We start from the raw sequence: 17,493 nt of genomic DNA on the forward strand, positions 1-17,493 counted from the left end.
TGCTGGAGATTTTCTCCCGAGTGGGTTTTCCCCAGGAAATGCTCACTGACCGGGGGACCCAATTCATGTCCCAGCTGATGGAGGCCCTCTGTAAGCAAGTCCAGGTGCGACATCTGGTGGCCAGCCCGTACCATCCACAGACTAATGGCCTGTGCGAGCGGTTCAATGGCACCTTAAAGCAGATGCTTAAGATGTTGGTCGACTCCCATGGGCGTGACTGGGAGCGGTATCTCCCACACCTGTTATTTGCTTACCGGGAGGTTCCACAGGCCTCAACAGGATTCTCACCGTTTGAGCTCCTGTACGGGCGACGTGTGCGGGGCCCCCTGGCTCTGGTGAAAGAGGCTTGGGAAGGGGATTTGGCCACCCCTGGAGTGTCGGTTATCGAGTATGTCATGCGCTTCCGGGACAAAATGCAGGCCTTGACGCAACTGGTACACGACAATATGGCTCAAGCCCAGGCCGATCAGAAGCGTTGGTACGACCAGAACGCTTGTGAGAGGACCTACCAAGTGGGTCAAAAGGTGTGGGTACTGGTCCCCGTACCACAGGACAAGCTTCAGGCAGCCTGGGAAGGCCCATACCTCGTGTACCAGCAGCTCAACCCTGTAACGTACCTGGTCACCCTGGACCCTGCCCGTGGAAGGCGGAAGCCCTTCCATGTGAACATGATGAAGGCACATCATGAGCGGGAGGCATGTGCGCTCCCCGTGTGCAACCTGCCCGAGGAGGGAGAAGCGGAAACCCTCTTGGATATGCTAGCCCAGGTTAGGGCAGGCGGATCCATTGAGGATGTGGAGGTTGGCCACCAGCTCTTGGAAGACCAACGGTCCCAGCTGTGGGCCACCCTCCTCCCCTTCCGGGGGTTGTTTACCAACCAGCCCGGAAGGACTGACTTGGCTGTCCATCACGTGGACACTGGGGATCATCCCCCGATCCGGCGTTCAGCATATCGGGTCTCCCTGGAGGTGCAGCAACACATGCGCCAGGAGATTGACGAGATGCTGAAGCTGGGGGTGATCCAGGCATCCAACAGCGCTTGGGCCTCGCCTGTAGTCCTCGTCCCTAAGAAGGACCGAACCACTCGGTTCTGCGTGGACTACAGGGGGCTCAATGCGGTCACGGTCGCCGATGCGTACCCAATGCCACGCATCGATGACCTGCTCGATCAGTTGGCCGGGGCTCAGTACCTGACCATCATGGATCTGAGCCGGGGATATTGGCAGATCCCCCTGACTCGCAAGGCCAGGGAACGCTCTGCCTTTATTACCCCATTTGGACTGTACGAGTCCACGGTGATGCCATTCGGGATGAGGAATGCCCCTGCCACTTTCCAGCGGATGGTCAACACCCTGCTCAAGGGACTTGAAGGGTACGCGGCCGCGTACCTGGATGACATTGCCGTCTTCAGTCCCACCTGGGAGGACCACCTAGAGCATCTAGCACAGGTGCTCAGGCGGATCCACCGGGCAGGTTTGACCATCAAGCCGGGAAAGTGTCAGCTGGCCATGAGCGAGGTCCAGTACCTCGGTCACCGGGTAGGTGGGAGAACACTGAAGCCCGAGCCTGAGAAAGTGGAAGCCATCGCATCCTGGCCCACCCCCAGGACCAAGAAGCAGGTGATGTCCTTCTTGGGGACCGCTGGGTACTATAGGAGGTTTGTTCCATGCTATAGTAGCCTGGCAAAGCCCTTGACGGACCTCACCAGGAAGAAGCTGCCCTCTGCAGTCGATTGGACAATGGACTGCGAGACAGCCTTCCGGGCCCTAAAGGACGCCCTGTCCAGCCCGCCCGTGCTACAGGCAGCCGACTTCACGCGGCCGTTTGTAGTACAGACCGACGCCAGTGACTTCGGCCTCGGTGCGGTGCTCAGCCAGGTGGACTCTGCGAGCCAAGAGCACCCAGTCTTGTACCTGAGCAGGAAGCTGTTACCAAGGGAAGTTGCCTATTCCACGATGGAGAAGGAGTGCCTGGCCATAGTGTGGGCCCTGCAGCGTCTGCAACCCTATCTATACGGGCGCCACTTCATCGTGGAGACGGACCACAATCCCCTCAGCTGGTTGCACACCGTCTCTGGGACGAATGGGCGATTGTTGCGATGGAGCCTTGCGCTCCAGCAATACAACTTCACCATTCGCCACAAAAGGGGCCGTGACCACGGTAACGCAGACGGGCTGTCCCGACAAGGAGAGGTCGCGGACGGGCGCACGGGGGAACACCGGAGTGTGCTGCCCCCTAGCGCCCTCAAAAGGGGGGAGGTGTGAGGTAAATCCGGAGATATGACGATAAATCATGATATTCAAGTATGTCAGGAAGCCCTCTCCTGGTGTCACCCCCCCTTTCCTTCACACAACTGGTTTAGCAACAAATCCCATGGCCATGTCCTGTGATATGGAAATTAGGTGGCTTAGGGACAATGGACACAGGATGACTCCCTGCCGTCACCCTGTAGTAGGAGCTGCTAGCTAGTTAGCAAGGCTATGGAAATAGCCAGACAGAACGACTCCAGTAAAAAATGGTTCATATCTCGCAAGCCATATTTCCGATAAATATGGCAACCATAAAAATGGTGTCTCCGCATGTGGACGATGCCGGCACACCCTTTTTATGGGAGCAGGACATTGGGAAATGCCCCAGGCGTGATATCAGCCAATGGGGAACTGGCAGACAGGTCATGAGTCCCCTCGTTCTGTAGCTAAATTCATAACTGTCACAATGAGAGCATTGGCGTCCGCCTACGACGCTCCCAGGCCAAGTTATGGCCATATTCCATGTTGTGGATTTTGTCCATAACTCCAGCCAGGGGTGGAGCAGTGCTTCCCTGTGAGGTCACTAAGGTAGGAGGGGACCTGGATTGCCCAGGTTGATAACCCTACTTCGGCCATTTTCCAGTGTTCTTCTGCTCGGGGGCCTGGTTGGGAAAGACCTGTGAGGGAGTTCCTGGAAACCTGGTCTACAGCGCCCCCCTGTGGCCAGACGCAACAAGGTAACTGCTGGAACTGTGTATGCCTGTTTGTAACCCATGCTTTGATTGTAACTGTACTCTGACATATGTATATTCTGTAGATTCCCTATTGTATATATTGTAGTTTCTAGTGTGCTTTAGGCTGATTAAATTATATAATTAATCTTGGGCTGTTCTGTTATCTCGATCTTGAATCCCACGTCTGTGTGTTCGGCTAATAGTTACCGTAAATCGGTTGGTGGCAGCGAATTGTGCCAAGGATTATTGTGGGGAGGCCAGTGAGATTCGGGGAGATTTTATATATTCCGCCCGCGGAGGTCGGGGGAATATATACCTTACTCTCACCGGGGACCCTTCAATAATCGGCATAAGTAGTATAGCGGCCTCCTTGCTTATGGTCGGGCAATTCCATAATTGGCCTGACTATAAGAGGGGCGCTAGAGAGCGCGTCACGTGCTCTGTCTGTCGGTCGGGAGGTATAAAGGAGGGGTGACCCCCACTTGTTACCCCCCGATTGTGACGTACTGGTAGCCAGCGCGGGGGATTTCTGAGTGACCCCCCCGGTGGTTTGTGACACCAATGACTAGTCCTCATGGTCCCCAGACATGAATGCAACAGAAATGAGAAAACTGACGGCACTTCTTAACAGACAATGTTGGGTCCCTACCTAAATGTCTCTACCCGGGCTGAAAAGCATACAATTTTATAGGCAGGCAGAAACCTGCTAACAGGAAATGAAGAGTCTCCTTAAGCTGATGAGAAGGAGTGCTCAGACAGAAGGCATGACCCTATAATCTAACATGAGAAACCTGACGGCACTTCCGAACAGATGACGCTAGTTCCCTACCTAAATGCCTCTACTTGGGCTTGTGGGAGAAAAAGGAGGAGGGGGGGAAAGGAACCTGCTAAAAGGAAATTAAAATTCACCCTAAGCTGGTGGGAAGGAATGCTCAGTCAGAAGGCATGACCCTATAATCTAAAATGAGAAAACTGATGGCACTTCCTAGCAGACAAATGTGAACAGGTGCAAACTGAACATGATAGATATATATAATTTTATTTTTCTCTTTAGAGTATTACCATTTTTTTTCTCCTGTGTTTAGGAGTAACAAGGGGACCGTAGGAAACACCGTAACCACCATGGTGCACAATAACTATTCATCCGGCGATCGAGGACTCGCTGCCAAGAGCTCCAACCAGAAACCGCCATCTCTAAAGTAAGCCTGCTGTGGTTATATTAATGGAGGAGATACAAGGGGTATCCAGCTTTGTAGGAGATTTAAAGAAATAAAAAAAATAAAAATCTTCATTTGTATTTATACAAACAGCGCCATCTTCTCTCTTGGGCTGGGTCTGGTATTGCAGCTTATCCCCATTCAGTGTTTCCATAACTCTCATTTTCTTCTATGGAAAGTCCAAGCGCAGCCTGTCTGCTGCCTGTAACTACTCAGGGTTTGGGGGGCACCCAGTGGCCATACAGTATAGTTAATGCTAAGCCCCTCATTCTTCTGCACATCCCTCCAGTTAGGTATTTTTTCTCCTGGAGATAAGTGGTGCTTGGAGTACCTAGCAGCTGTTTATCTTGCTCACATAATGCGCCTTTCTTCTTCATCTTCCTCAGTAATCAGAGGACACCAAATGGCGAAGAATCAGGAAGCAGCTTCCAGAAATCCCAGAAAAATCTGTCCGGCACCAACAACCTGGGGCGCAACAACGCCGGAGGAAGCGCAGCCCAGAAGCGCAAAGAGGTCACTGCGGAAGAGGCGGAGCGGTCAGTGCTTTCCTTTTTTTTTTTTTTTTTTTTTTTTTTTTTTTCTTTTCCCTTATGTTTTATGTCAGACTTAGATATTTGGCTAAATTCCCCCCTCCCCCATTTCCTTTATTTCTATTGCTCACTAATTTTCCTCTTTTTGGGCACATCTGCACTTTCCTAAAATACTCTGTGCTGCTGAGGATACTAATGTTTTTCCTTCTTGTCTGCGACCTCCCATTTGTCATCATAATACTTGTCCTATCTCCAGTACAATCATATAGTTTACACTGGTCACTGCCTCCAACTAGATCAGCACACTCGTCCCCTGAAATACTCTGTGCTGCTGTGTGCTGGTATACCTTTCTTTCGTTGTGTGACCTCCTGTTTGTCTCCCATATGCCCTATAACTCATATAGCTCTGTCTTAAGCAACCTAGTGAAACCTGTGGACCGGTCACTGCCTCCAACAAGGTCGGCACACTCCACTCCTGCTGCAGTCACCGTTCCCATTATCTAATTGGTTATGCCTCTGTGAAGTCGATCTGATCAGTCACTGATCCCGGGCGTCTTTCTCCCGCACAGGTTTATTCTGCAAGTGAACAATGCTGCCATCACCATTCAGCGGTGGTACAGGCGTCAGCGTCAAAAGCGAAGATCTGGGGAGGAAGCGCTACGGCATATGTTGGCCTCCAAAAAAGAGGTAACATGGCATATCGGGGTGTTTGGTGGGGCAGCGACCACTGGCGGTCTCGTCACCCTCTATCAGGGCTGGTCACACATGCTCAGTCATTCTCTGTAGAAGCGGCCTTGCAGAATGGAGACCCCCTCAGGATCGGACCTGCAAGGATCACAGGCTTATGGATTATATCTGGAAGCTCATGTAATGTGACATCTGGTCACGTGTGTGTGTGTGTGTGTGTGTGTGTGTCCAGAAGGGACACTACTCTCTATAAAAGGTCCCATACACATGTGGCTGAATCATGGATTTCCCAGTTATCTAGTGTGCTGTGGGGGTTCACCGGAATCCTCCCTGATAGCAGGTGTTGGGGGGGGGATTGGACATCTTGGCAGCAGCCTGCCTCTTTCTGTCTAAAGAAAAGACATTTATGGGGGAGTTTAATATACTAACCCCTTTAATGATTCATGAAGGCTATATCAGCCACTGTCCGGGTCAGGGTGCATGGAGTCGGCTAAGCTGAGCCCACTCCACCCAGGGCGATGGCTGCTGTCAACCCCTAATGCTCCTTGTGGCTATATTGGCCATGGTGCAGTCAGGGCGATCACTGCTGTCAACCCCTAATGCTCCACGTTGGATGTAGAAGCCATGGTACAGTCAGGGCGATCATTGCTGTCAACCCCTAATGCTCCATCTATATATATAATTGCCTTATTCTGTCTGTCTGTCTGTCTGTCTGTCTGTCTGTCTGTCTGTCTGTCTGTCATGCTCCAAAATTGTGTCCTTACGGTGACACAAAGCTGATTGGCCGCTGGGCTCGCCATGGCCCCGCCCCCCCACACGGATTGGCCGCTCGCCCAGGCTGCGCCCCCACACAGATTGGCCAGCCGCTCGCCCAGGCTCCGCCCCCCCACAGATTGGCCTCTCGCCCCGGCACCCTGCAGGCATTGGCAATTCAGCCACGCCACGCCCCGCCCCCCTCACGCAATGCACGCTAGCTCTGGCCCCGCCCCCTCCCTCCCCCCGCGCATTCCCCGAACTGACACGGCTGTCACGGAGGTGAGTACTGTACTCCCCCCCCCCCCCTTGGCCCCCGCTCGCACGGGAGTGGTGTGGATACGTTGGTAACCATGCTCGCATGGTTACAAGTGCATCAAGGTCCTGCTGCGGCGGAAGATCCACACGCACACACATAACAGCACACACACAAACATACACACACATCAGATCACACTCACTCTCACACACACCTCACACGCACCTCACACACACCTCACATCGCATCCACACACTCACAGCATCCGGCGATATCGCTTGCTTCTCGGCCTCGATACTGTGCTGTTGTGACCTTCCAGGACCTGACGGAGGATCACATGGCCAGAGGCATGTGGTATCTCCGGATGTTGTGAGTTTGAGCGCGTATGTGCGATATCGTCAGTGTCTGTGTGTGTGAGTGCATGCGATCGGGTGTGTGTGAGTGGATGCGATCGGGTGTGTGTGAGTGGATGCGATCGGGTGTGTGTGAGTGGATGCGATCGGGTGTGTGAGTGTCGGCAGAGGAGCACGGCGTGCTGGAGGAGGCTGGGAGCAGAGAGGCTGATCATGGGGAAGGCTGGGAGGGGGAGGCTGATGCTGGGGGAGACTGGGAGGGGAAGGCTGATGCTGAAGGAGGCTGGGAGGAAGGAGGCTGGGAGGAGAGAGGCTGATCCTGGGGAAGGCTGGGAAGGGGAGGCTGATGCTGAGGGAGGCTGGAAGGAGAGAGGCTGATGCTGGAGGAGGCTGAAAGGAGAGAGGCTGAGGCTGGGAGGAGAGAGGCTGATGCTGGGGAAGGCTGATGCTGAGGGAGGCTGGGAGGGGAAAGCTGATGCTGGGGAAGGCTGGGAGGACGGAGGCTGGGAGGAGAGAGGCTGATCCTGGGGAAGGCTGGGAGAGGGAGGCTGATGCTGGGGGAGGCTGGAAGGAGAGAGGCTGATGCTGGGGGAGGCTGGAAGAAGAGAGGCTGATGCTGGGGGAGGCTGATGCTGGGGGAGGCTGATGCTGGGGGAGGCTGGGAGGAGAGAGGCTGATGCTGGGGAAGGCTGGGAGGAGAGAGGCTGATGCTGGGGACAGAGAGGAGAGGCTGATGCTGGGAGGAGAGAGGCTGATGCTGGGAGGAGAGAGGCTGATGCTGGGGGAGGCTGGGAGGGGGAGGCTGATGCTGGGGGAGGCTGGGACGAGGGAGGCTGATGCTGGTGGAGGCTGATGCTTGGGGAGGCTGATGCTGGGGGAGGCTGGAAGGAGAGAGGCTGATACTGGTGGAGGCTGATGCTTGGGGAGGCTGATGCTGGGGGAGACTGGGAGGGGAAGGCTGATGCTGAGGGAGGCTGGGAGGGGGAGGCTGGGAGGAAGGAGGCTGGGAGGAGAGAGGCTGATCCTGGGGAAGGCTGGGAACGGGAGGCTGATGCTGAGGGAGGCTGGAAGGCGAGAGGCTGATGCTGGGGGAGGCTGGAAGGAGAGAGGCTGATGCTGGTGGAGGCTGATGCTTGGGGAGGCTGATGCTGGGGGAGACTGGGAGCGGAAGGCTGATGCTGAGGGAGGCTGGGAGGGGGAGGCTGGGAGGAAGGAGGCTGGGAGGAGAGAGGCTGATCCTGGGGAAGGCTGGGAAGGGGAGGCTGATGCTGAGGGAGGCTGGAAGGAGAGAGGCTGATGCTGGGGGAGGCTGGAAGGAGAGAGGCTGAGGCTGGGAGGAGAGAGGCTGATGCTGGAGAAGGCTGATGCTGAGGGAGGCTGGGAGGGGAAAGCTGATGCTGGGGAAGGCTGGGAGGACGGAGGCTGGGAGGAGAGAGGCTGATCCTGGGGAAGGCTGGGAGAGGGAGGCTGATGCTGGAGGAGGCTGGAAGGAGAGAGGCTGATGCTGGCGGAGGCTGATGCTGGGGGAGGCTGGAAGGAGAGAGTCTGATGCTGGTGGAGGCTGATGCTTGGGGAGGCTGGGAGAGGGAGGCTGATGCTGAGGGAGGCTGATGCTGGGGGAGGCTGGGAGAGGGAGGCTGATGCTGGGGGAGGGTGGGAGGAGGGAGGCTGGGAGGAGAGAGGCTGATGCTGGGGAAGGCTGGGAGGAGAGAGGCTGATGCTGGGGACAGAGAGGAGAGGCTGATGCTGGGAGGAGAGAGGCTGATGCTGGGAGGAGAGAGGCTGATGCTAGGATGAGAGAGGCTGATGCTAGGAGGAGAGAGGCTGATGCTGGGGAAGGCTGGGAGGAGAGAGGCTGATGCTGGGGACAGAGAGGAGAGGCTGATGCTGGGAGGAGAGAGGCTGATGCTAGGATGAGAGAGGCTGATGCTAGGAGGAGAGAGGCTGATGCTGGGAGGAGAGAGGCTGATGCTGGGGGCAGAGAAGCTGATGCTGGGGGCAGAGAGGCTGATGCTGGTGCAGCATGGGGGATGGAGCACGATAGGGGGGTGCGCAGCATCGGGGATGGAGCATGATGGGGGGGGTGCGCAGCATCGGGGATGGAGCACGATGGGGAGTGCGGAGTATGGCGGATGGAGCACGTTTGGGAGTGCGCAGCATGGCGGATGGAGCACGTTTGGGAGTGCGCAGCATGGGAGATGGAGCACGATGGGGGGTGCGCAGCATAGGGGATGGAGCACGATGGGGAGTGCGCTGCATGGGGGATGGAGCACGTTTGGGAGTGTGCACCTCCCCCCAACACACACACGCGCGCGCACTGCACAACACACCACACATCACACACACACACACACTGGGAACCACAAACAACTGCCCTACACAGACACCCACACACACAGACAACGCTGCACACACACAACACCCAACACACAAACACCGCGGCACACACAAATATACGCACATACCGCACAACACACACATTGCACAAAACATACCTCCCCCCAAAACACACCACACACACACAAACCGCGCAACACACACACAACGCTACAGACACACAGCGCTCCACAAACAACGCAACACACGCAACACACATACAACACCGCTCTCACCCCCCGTCACACCCAGACAACACCCAGAACATGTACAGCCCCTACACAAACACTTGGTAACTACACACAACAACTATATATATATATATATATAACAAAAATCATACATGAGCTACACAATACGTAAATTCTAGAATACCCGATGCGTAGAATCGGGCCACCTTCTAGTGTTAGATATAAAAGCCATGGTACAGTCAGGGCGATCACTGCTCTTAACCCCTTAATGCTCCATGTTGGATATAGAAGCCATGGTACAGTCAGGGCGATCACTGCTGTTAACCCCTTGATGCTCCACGTTAGATATACAAGCCATGGTACGGTCTGGGCGATCACTGCTGTTAACCCCTTAATGCTCCACGTTGGATATAGAAGCCATGGTACAGTCAGGGCGATCACTTTTGTTAACCCCTTAAATGCCTCTGTCAATAACTAACAGCAATTTTTGAGCGCCCATCTGCCCTGCTTCGTAATGCGATTGTGGCAGCTGAAGGCCGCCGTTGCTGCTGTTAGGTTTCCTGCGATGTCTGGACTTCATAGGAGACTGTGATTTATTTTGCTGTAGACAACAACAGTGTGGTATTGCAGTATATATTACGATCGCACTTTCCAGTCACCTTGTGGGGACTGGAAAAAAAACAAAACACATGAATATGTTTTTAAAAAAAAGTTACAGATCTCAGAAAATAGCGATACCAACCATTATTTATTTATTTATTTATTTATTTATTTATCGTTCCTTTGGGAGACCCAGACCTTGGGTGTTTAGCTTCTGACTCCGGAGGACACACAAAGTACTACACTTAAAAGTGTAGCTCCTCCCTCTGAGCTTATACACCCCCTGGTGAGCCAGTCCCAGCCAGTTTATCGCTTTGTGTTCAGGAGGCATACATCCACACATGCATTCTCATGATTTTTTTCTTTTTTTGGAAGAGATTGAAGAAGTGCGGGTCCACGTCTGGACCCCCGGTATGTCCCTTCTCACCCCACTGTGTCGGCGGTGTTGTAAGGTTGATATCCAAGGCTGGAGCCTTACATGCCGTGCTCCTTGACCATCCCTCCTGGGCTCTGGCTTGAAGTGGGAGCCAGCGCGGTCTCCATGCCTGGCAGGAGACCGGTCTCCATCCACAGCCCCTTGAGGATTCTGCTGGACCGGAGCACTCATCCCCAGGGACCTGGCCCTGCGTCTCAGCAGCTAAGTACCTGAGACGCTCATATGTTGGGGGTCCCTGTTCTTTATGTATGGGGAGAGTGTGCTGAATGTATTTTCTTCGGCGCTCCATTGGGAGACCCAGACGATTGGGTGTATAGCTACTGCCTCCGGAGGCCACACAAAGTATTACACTAAAAAGTGTAAGGCCCCTCCCCTTCTGCATATACACCCCCCGTGGGATCACGGGCTATTCAGTTTTATGCTTTGTGCGAAGGAGGTCAGACATCCACGCATAGCTCCACTGTTTAGTCAGCAGCAGCTGCTGACTATGTCGGATGGAAGAAAAGAGGGCCCATACTTGGGCCCCCAGCATGCTCCCTTCTCACCCCACTTTTGTCGGCGGTGTTTGTTAAGGTTGAGGTACCCATTGCGGGTACGGAGGCTGGAGCCCACATGCTGCTTTCCTTCCCCATCCCCCTGAGGGCTCTGGGTGAAGTGGGATCTTACCGGCCTCCAGGCTCTGAGGCCGGGCTCCATCCACAGACCCGGAGATCCTGCTGGAATGGAGCTGAGTATCGTCAGGGACAAGGCCCTGCAACGTTAAGGTACTCTGTGTCCCCGTACAGACCACGCACACACACACCAGCATGCTGGGTGTGTTAGTGCGCCGGGGACAACAGCGCTGCGCGCTGGGGCTATACTCACTGCAGCTTAGCTGAGTGAGTTAATGTGTGGGAAACTGCCGCGCCGGCCGCGGCTAGAAGCTGCGGCGCGGATGAGACTTGTGGTGCGCCGGGGACTTCCGCGCTGACCGTGCTTTTTTCGACGGCAGCGCTTATAAATCGAGTCCCCGGCTTTTGCGGCCTAGTTTCGTTTCCTTCCCGCCCCCGGGCCTGCCAGTCAGGGAAGGGGCGAGACGCTGTACAATGGTCAGCACCGAGGGCTGGAGTCTTATTTACATACTCCAGCCCCCTCACTGGGCACAGTGGGACGCCAGTTTCCCGCTCTTTGTCTGGGGCACGCCCACGGCCCGCCCCTCTTCACAGGACGCCGGCAGCCATTCCTGCATGCAGTCTAAGCTGGAGAACGGACACAGGCTCTGGGAGACCCGGTCAAGGGATTCTGGCGACCACGCACCCGCTTAAGCGGGCGGTAAGCAGCACCTTGGTGCTGACCCCACTAGTGCCACAGTGTTTTGTGTACTTTATGCTTGTACCTATATTTGCACTGTACGGTCGCTTCTTGGCTATATACCCCTAGATTGCTCTGAGGAGACAACAGCATGTCGTCCGCAGAAAAGCAAGGGTGCCAAGGCACAGGCTTTCGATGCTGTCTGTACCGCATGTGAGGCTGTTTTACCGGCAGGTTCCACTAACCCCCATTGGGTAGAGTCTCTGCTAGTGGTGGCCCAGAGAGAGCCACCTGTGAAACTGTCCAGAGGACAAAGTTTGCAGTTTTTTGCTGATAAAATGTCTGGGACTATGACCAAGATTCTAAAAACTTTGCAGTCCAGGCCGGTGACTCAGACAATGGGCACTGTTGAATCAATGCCCCCCGGTCTCCCTCAGTTGGAACTAATACGTGCTCCAAGGGGGTCCCATACATCCCAGGCTGAAGGCTCTGCACGGACGACAGTCCCAGTCAGCCTAAGCGAGCTCGCTGGGAGAGACCCTCGACTTCACACACTGGTCAGGGTCTCAGCGAGAGGATTCTCTGTATGATGAGGCAGAGGTAGCGGATCAGGATTCTGATCCTGAGACCGCTTTCATTCTGGATGCTCCTAATAGTGACGCCATGGTGAATGATCTCATAGCGTCCATCAATAGACTGGTGGATATTTCTACCTCAGCCCCTCCAGTGGAGGAGTCAGCTTCGCAGCAGGAGAAATTCCATTTCAGGTATCCCAAGCGTAAATTCAGTACTTTTTTGGGCCACTCTGACTTCAGAGAAGCAGTCCAGAAACACCACGCTTATCCAGACAAGCGTTTCTCCACACGTCTTAAGGATACACGTTATCCCTTTCCCCCTGACGTGGTCAAGCGCTGGACCCAGTGTCCAAAGGTGGATCCCCCAATCTCCAGGCTTGCGGCTAGATCCATAGTTGCAGTGGAAGATGGGACTTCACTTAAAGATGCCATTGACAGACAGATGGACCTCTGGTTGAAATCTGTCTATGAAGCTATCGGCGTGTCGTTTGCTCCGGCATTCGCAGCCGTATGGGCACTCCAAGCTATTTCAGCTGGTCTTGCGCAGGTGGACACTGTCACACGTACATCTGTGCCGCAGGTGGCGTCCTTAACCTCGCATATGTTTGCATTGCGACTTACGCTATTAATGCTGTCCTGGACTCTACGAGTCGTACGTCAGTGGCGTCCGCCAACTCCGTGGTTTTTACGCAGAGCCTTGTGGTTAAGGGAATGGAAGGCAGATTCTGCTTCCAAAAAGTGCTTAACCAGTTTGCCATTATCTGGTGACAGACTGTTTGGTGAGCGATTGGATGAAATCATTAAACAGTCCAAGGGTAAGGATTCTTCCTTACACCAGCCCAGATCAAACAAAACCCAACAGAGGAAAGGACAGTCGAGGTTTCGGTCCTTTCCAGGCTCGGGCAGGTCCCAGTTTTCCTCGTCCAAAAGGACTCAAAAGGCTCAGAGGGGCTCAGATTCCTGGCGGGCTCAATCACGCCCAAAGAAGGCAGCCGGAGGAACCGCTACCAAGGCGGTTTCCTCATGACTTTCAGCCCTCGCTCTCCGCATCCGCGGTCGGGGGCAGACTCTCCCGCTTTGGCGACATTTAGCTGCCACAGGTCAAAAACCGGTGGGTGAGAGACATTTTGTCTCACGTGTACAGGATAGGGTTCTGTTCTCGTCCTCCGGCTCGATTCTTCAGAACTTCCCCACCTCCCGACCGAGCCGATGCTCTTCTGCAGGCAGAAGGAGTGGTAATCCCTGTTCCTCTGCAGGAACAAGGTCACGGTTTTTACTCCAATCTGGTTGTGGTGCCAAAAAAGGACGGCTCTTTCCGTTCCGTTCTGGACCTAAAACTGCTCATCAAGCACATGAAAACCAGGCGGTTCCGGATGGAATCCCTCCGCTCCGTCATTGCCTCAATGTCTCAAGGAGATTTCCTAGCATCAATAGACATCAGGATGCTTATCTCCACGTGCCGATTGCTCCAGAGCACCAGCGTTTGCTACGATTCGTTATAGAAGACGAGCATCTTCAGTTCGTAGCCCTGCCCTTCGGTCTGGCGACAGCCCCACGGGTTTTCACCAAGGTCATGGCAGCAGTGGTAGCAGTCTTGCACTCTCAGGGTCACTCTGTGACCCCTTACTTGGACGATCTACTTGTCAAGGCACCCTCTCAAGAGGCATGCCAACACAGCCTGAACGTTGCGCTGGAGACTCTCCAGAGTTTCGGGTGGATCATCAACTTTTCAAAGTTAATTCTGACCCCGACCCAATCGCTGACATATCTTGGCATGGAGTTTCATACTCTCTCAGCGATAGTGAAGCTTCCGCTGGACAAACAGCGTTCACTACAGACGGGGGTGCAGTCTCTCCTTCAAGGCCAGTCACACCCCTTAAGACGCCTCATGCACTTCCTAGCGAAGATGGTAGCAGCAATGGAGGCAGTCCCTTTCGCGCAGTTTCATCTGCGTCCACTGCAATGGGACATTCTCCGCCAATGGGATGGGAAGTCGACGTCCCTAGACAGGAACGTCTCCCTTTCTCAGACGGTCAAGGACTCTCTTCAGTGGTGGCTTCTTCCCACCTCATTGTCAAAAGGAAAGTCCTTCCTACCCCCATCCTGGGAGGTGGTCACGACAGACGCAAGTCTGTCAGGGTGGGGAGCAGTCTTTCTCCACCACAGGGCTCAGGGTACGTGGACTCAGCAAGAGTCCACCCTTCAGATCAATGTTCTGGAAATCTGGGCAGTGTATCTTGCCCTGCAAGCCTTCCAGCAGTGGCTGGAAGGCAAACAGATCCGAATTCAGTCGGACAACTCCACAGCGGTGGCATACATCAACCACCAAGGCGGAACACGCAGTCGGCAAGCCTCCCAGGCAGTCCGGCGGATTCTGATGTGGGTGGAAGACAGAGCATCCACCATATCCGCAGTTCACATCCCAGGCGTAGAAAACTGGGAAGCAGACTTCCTCAGTCGCCAGGGTATGGACGCAGGGGAATGGTCTCTGCACCCGGACGTGTTTCAGGAAATCTGTAGCCGCTGGGGGATGCCGGACGTCGACCTAATGGCGTCTCGGCACAACAACAAGGTCCCGATTTTCATGGCGCGGTCTCACGATTTCAGAGCTCTGGCGGCAGACGCCTTAGTTCAGGATTGGTTGCAGTTCCAGCTACCCTATGTGTTTCCCCCTCTGGCACTGTTGCCCAGAGTGCTCCGCAAGATCAGCTCCGATTGCCGCCGCGCCATCCTCGTCGCCCCAGACTGGCCGAGGAGGTCGTGGTACCCGGATCTGTGGCATCTCACGGTCGGCCATCCGTGGGCACTACCAGACCGCCCAGACTTACTGTCCCAATGGCCGTTTTTCCATCTGAATTCTACGGCCCTCAACCTGACTGTGTGGCCATTGAGTCCTGGATCCTAGCGTCTTCAGGATTATCTCAAGACGTCATTGCCACCATGAGACGGGCTAGGAAGCCGACGTCTGCCAAGATCTACCACAGGACGTGGAAGATATTCTTATCTTAGTGCTCTGCTCAGGGAGTGTCTCCCTGGCCATTTGCATTGCCTACTTTTCTTTCCTTCCTGCAATCTGGTTTGGAAAAAGGTTTGTCGCTCGGCTCCCTTAAAGGACAAGTCCCAGCGCTGTCTGTATTCTTTCAGAAGCGCCTAGCACGACTTCCTCAGGTACGCACGTTCCTGCAGGGGGTTTGTCACATTGTCCCTCCGTACAAGAGGCCGTTAGACCCATGGGATCTGAACAGGGTACTAATTGCTCTCCAGAAGCCGTCCTTCGAGCCTCTGAGGGATGTTTCACTTTCTTGACTTTCACAGAAAGTGGCCTTTCTGGTAGCGGTCACATCTCTTCGGACAGTGTCCGAGCTAGCAGCGCGGTCAGCCAAAGCTCCCTTCCTGGTGTTTCACCAAGACACGGTAGTGCTGCGCCCGATTCCGGAGTTTCTCCCTAAGGTGGTATCCCCCTTTCATCTCAATCAGGATATCTCCTTACCTTCCTTTTGTCCTCATCCAGTTCATCGATATGAAATGGATTTGCATTTGTTGGATCTGGTGAGAGCACTCAGAATCTACATTTCCCGCACGGCGCCCCTGCGCCGCTCGGATGCACTCTTTGTACTTGACTCTGGTCAGCGTAAAGGGTAGCAGGCTTCCAAATCCACCCTGGCTCGATGGTTCAAGGAACCAATTCTTGAAGCCTACCGTTCTGCTGGGCTTCCGGTTCCATCAGGGCTGAAGGCCCATTCTACCAGAGCCGTGGGTGCGTCCTGGGCATTACGGCACCAGGCTACGGCTCAGCAGGTGTGCCAGGCAGCTACCTGGTCGAGTCTGCACACTTTCACCAAGCATTATCAGGTGCATACCTACGCTTAGGCGGATGCCAGCCTAGGTAGAAGAGTCCTGCAGGCGGCGGTTGCCTCCATGTAGGGAAGGGCTGTTTTACGGCCCTAACTTGAGGTATTAATTTACCCACCCAGGGACTGCTTTTGGACGTCCCAATCGTCTGGGTCTCCCAATGGAGCGCCGAAGAAGAAGGGAATTTTGTTACTTACCGTAAATTCCTTTTCTTCTAGCTCCAATTGGGAGACCCAGCACCCGCCCTGTTTCCTTCGGGATTTTTGTTTTTTTCGGGTACACATGTTGTTCATGTTGAATGGTTTCAGTTCTCCGATGTTCCTTCGGATTGAATTTGTTTAACCAGTTATTGGCTTTCCTCCTTCTTGCTTTTGCACTAAAACTGAATAGCCCGTGATCCCACGGGGGGTGTATATGCAGAAGGGGAGGGGCCTTACACTTTTTAGTGTAATACTTTGTGTGGCCTCCGGAGCCAGTAGCTATACACCCAATTGTCTGGGTCTCCCAATTGGAGCTAGAAGAAAAGGAATTTACGGTAAGTAACAAAATTCCCTTCTTTTCTTTGGCATTTCCGGCGGGTTCTCTAGCTTTCGCCCGAGAACCGCGCCGATGGTGCCTGCGCGTCGGCCTCGCCGCTCAAATTTAGGCCCCGGCTTTGCCGGAGGCCTAGTTTCTGTTAACTACCCTCGCATGTCACTCATGCAGAGGGACAGGCACGGCTCCTCCCGGCGGCCGTCCTGCACATGGGAGGGACACTCCCCACTGCTGGGGCGTGTCTCCTCCCCTGCAGGTCTCTATGGCCCTCCAGATCCCGCTCTCCTACAGGAACGCCCCCAAGTCCCGCCCCCTCTCTTCGCTTTGGCGGCCATTTTCTTAGGCAGAGTTCACTCTGCGCTGGGCCTTTCTGCACTCTGCATCCCTGCTGAGGTGCTGTGCATTGGGGGTCCGGGCTTCAGGATCTGGAGGGCACACAACACCGCTTCCAGCGGTCTGGTAAGCCACAGCCGGTCTCTGGTTGTGGACCTCTGTATATTCTCCCTGGGGTTCATTCTCTTGCAGAGCCCCCACTCCAGCAGCATGTCTCACACGAGGAGCAAGGCTCCAAAGCTTTATACTGTATGCGCTGCATGTAAGCTCCTGCTGCCTGAACCGAGCACCTATCCACATTGTGATGTCTGCTCTAACTTGGCGGTGCCACAGCCTGGAGTCTCACCCCCAGTGGTCTCTCCGGCTGCTTCTGCACCTGTGGCTGAACCCCCGGCCTGGGTAGAGTCCTTCTCTAGGTCTATATCCCAGTCATTTGCTGAGTCTATGGGACTTCTGTCCAGGACTTTGATGAATATGCATCATCCCCCCTCACAGGGTGCCTCTAATGCTCTTGCTAAGGGTCC

The 17,493-nt window shown here is 54.6% G+C and overlaps 1 protein-coding gene across 4 annotated transcripts in view; it reads left to right on the forward strand.

The window, feature by feature from the left end:
* The window catches only part of CEP131 (centrosomal protein 131), a 202,330-nt gene that overhangs the window by 13,597 nt on the left and 171,240 nt on the right, over window positions 1–17,493 (forward strand). For all 4 annotated transcript variants that reach the window (XM_075350711.1, XM_075350714.1, XM_075350713.1 and 1 more), the window contains exons 6-8: window positions 4,069–4,182; window positions 4,587–4,736; window positions 5,300–5,417. In XM_075350711.1, coding sequence (XP_075206826.1) covers window positions 4,069–4,182; window positions 4,587–4,736; window positions 5,300–5,417 — 382 coding nt within the window. The remainder of the gene's footprint in view (window positions 1–4,068; window positions 4,183–4,586; window positions 4,737–5,299; window positions 5,418–17,493) is intronic.

Source organism: Anomaloglossus baeobatrachus, chromosome 5, assembly GCF_048569485.1.
Source record: "Anomaloglossus baeobatrachus isolate aAnoBae1 chromosome 5, aAnoBae1.hap1, whole genome shotgun sequence".
NCBI classification, from domain to species: Eukaryota; Metazoa; Chordata; class Amphibia; order Anura; family Aromobatidae; genus Anomaloglossus; species Anomaloglossus baeobatrachus.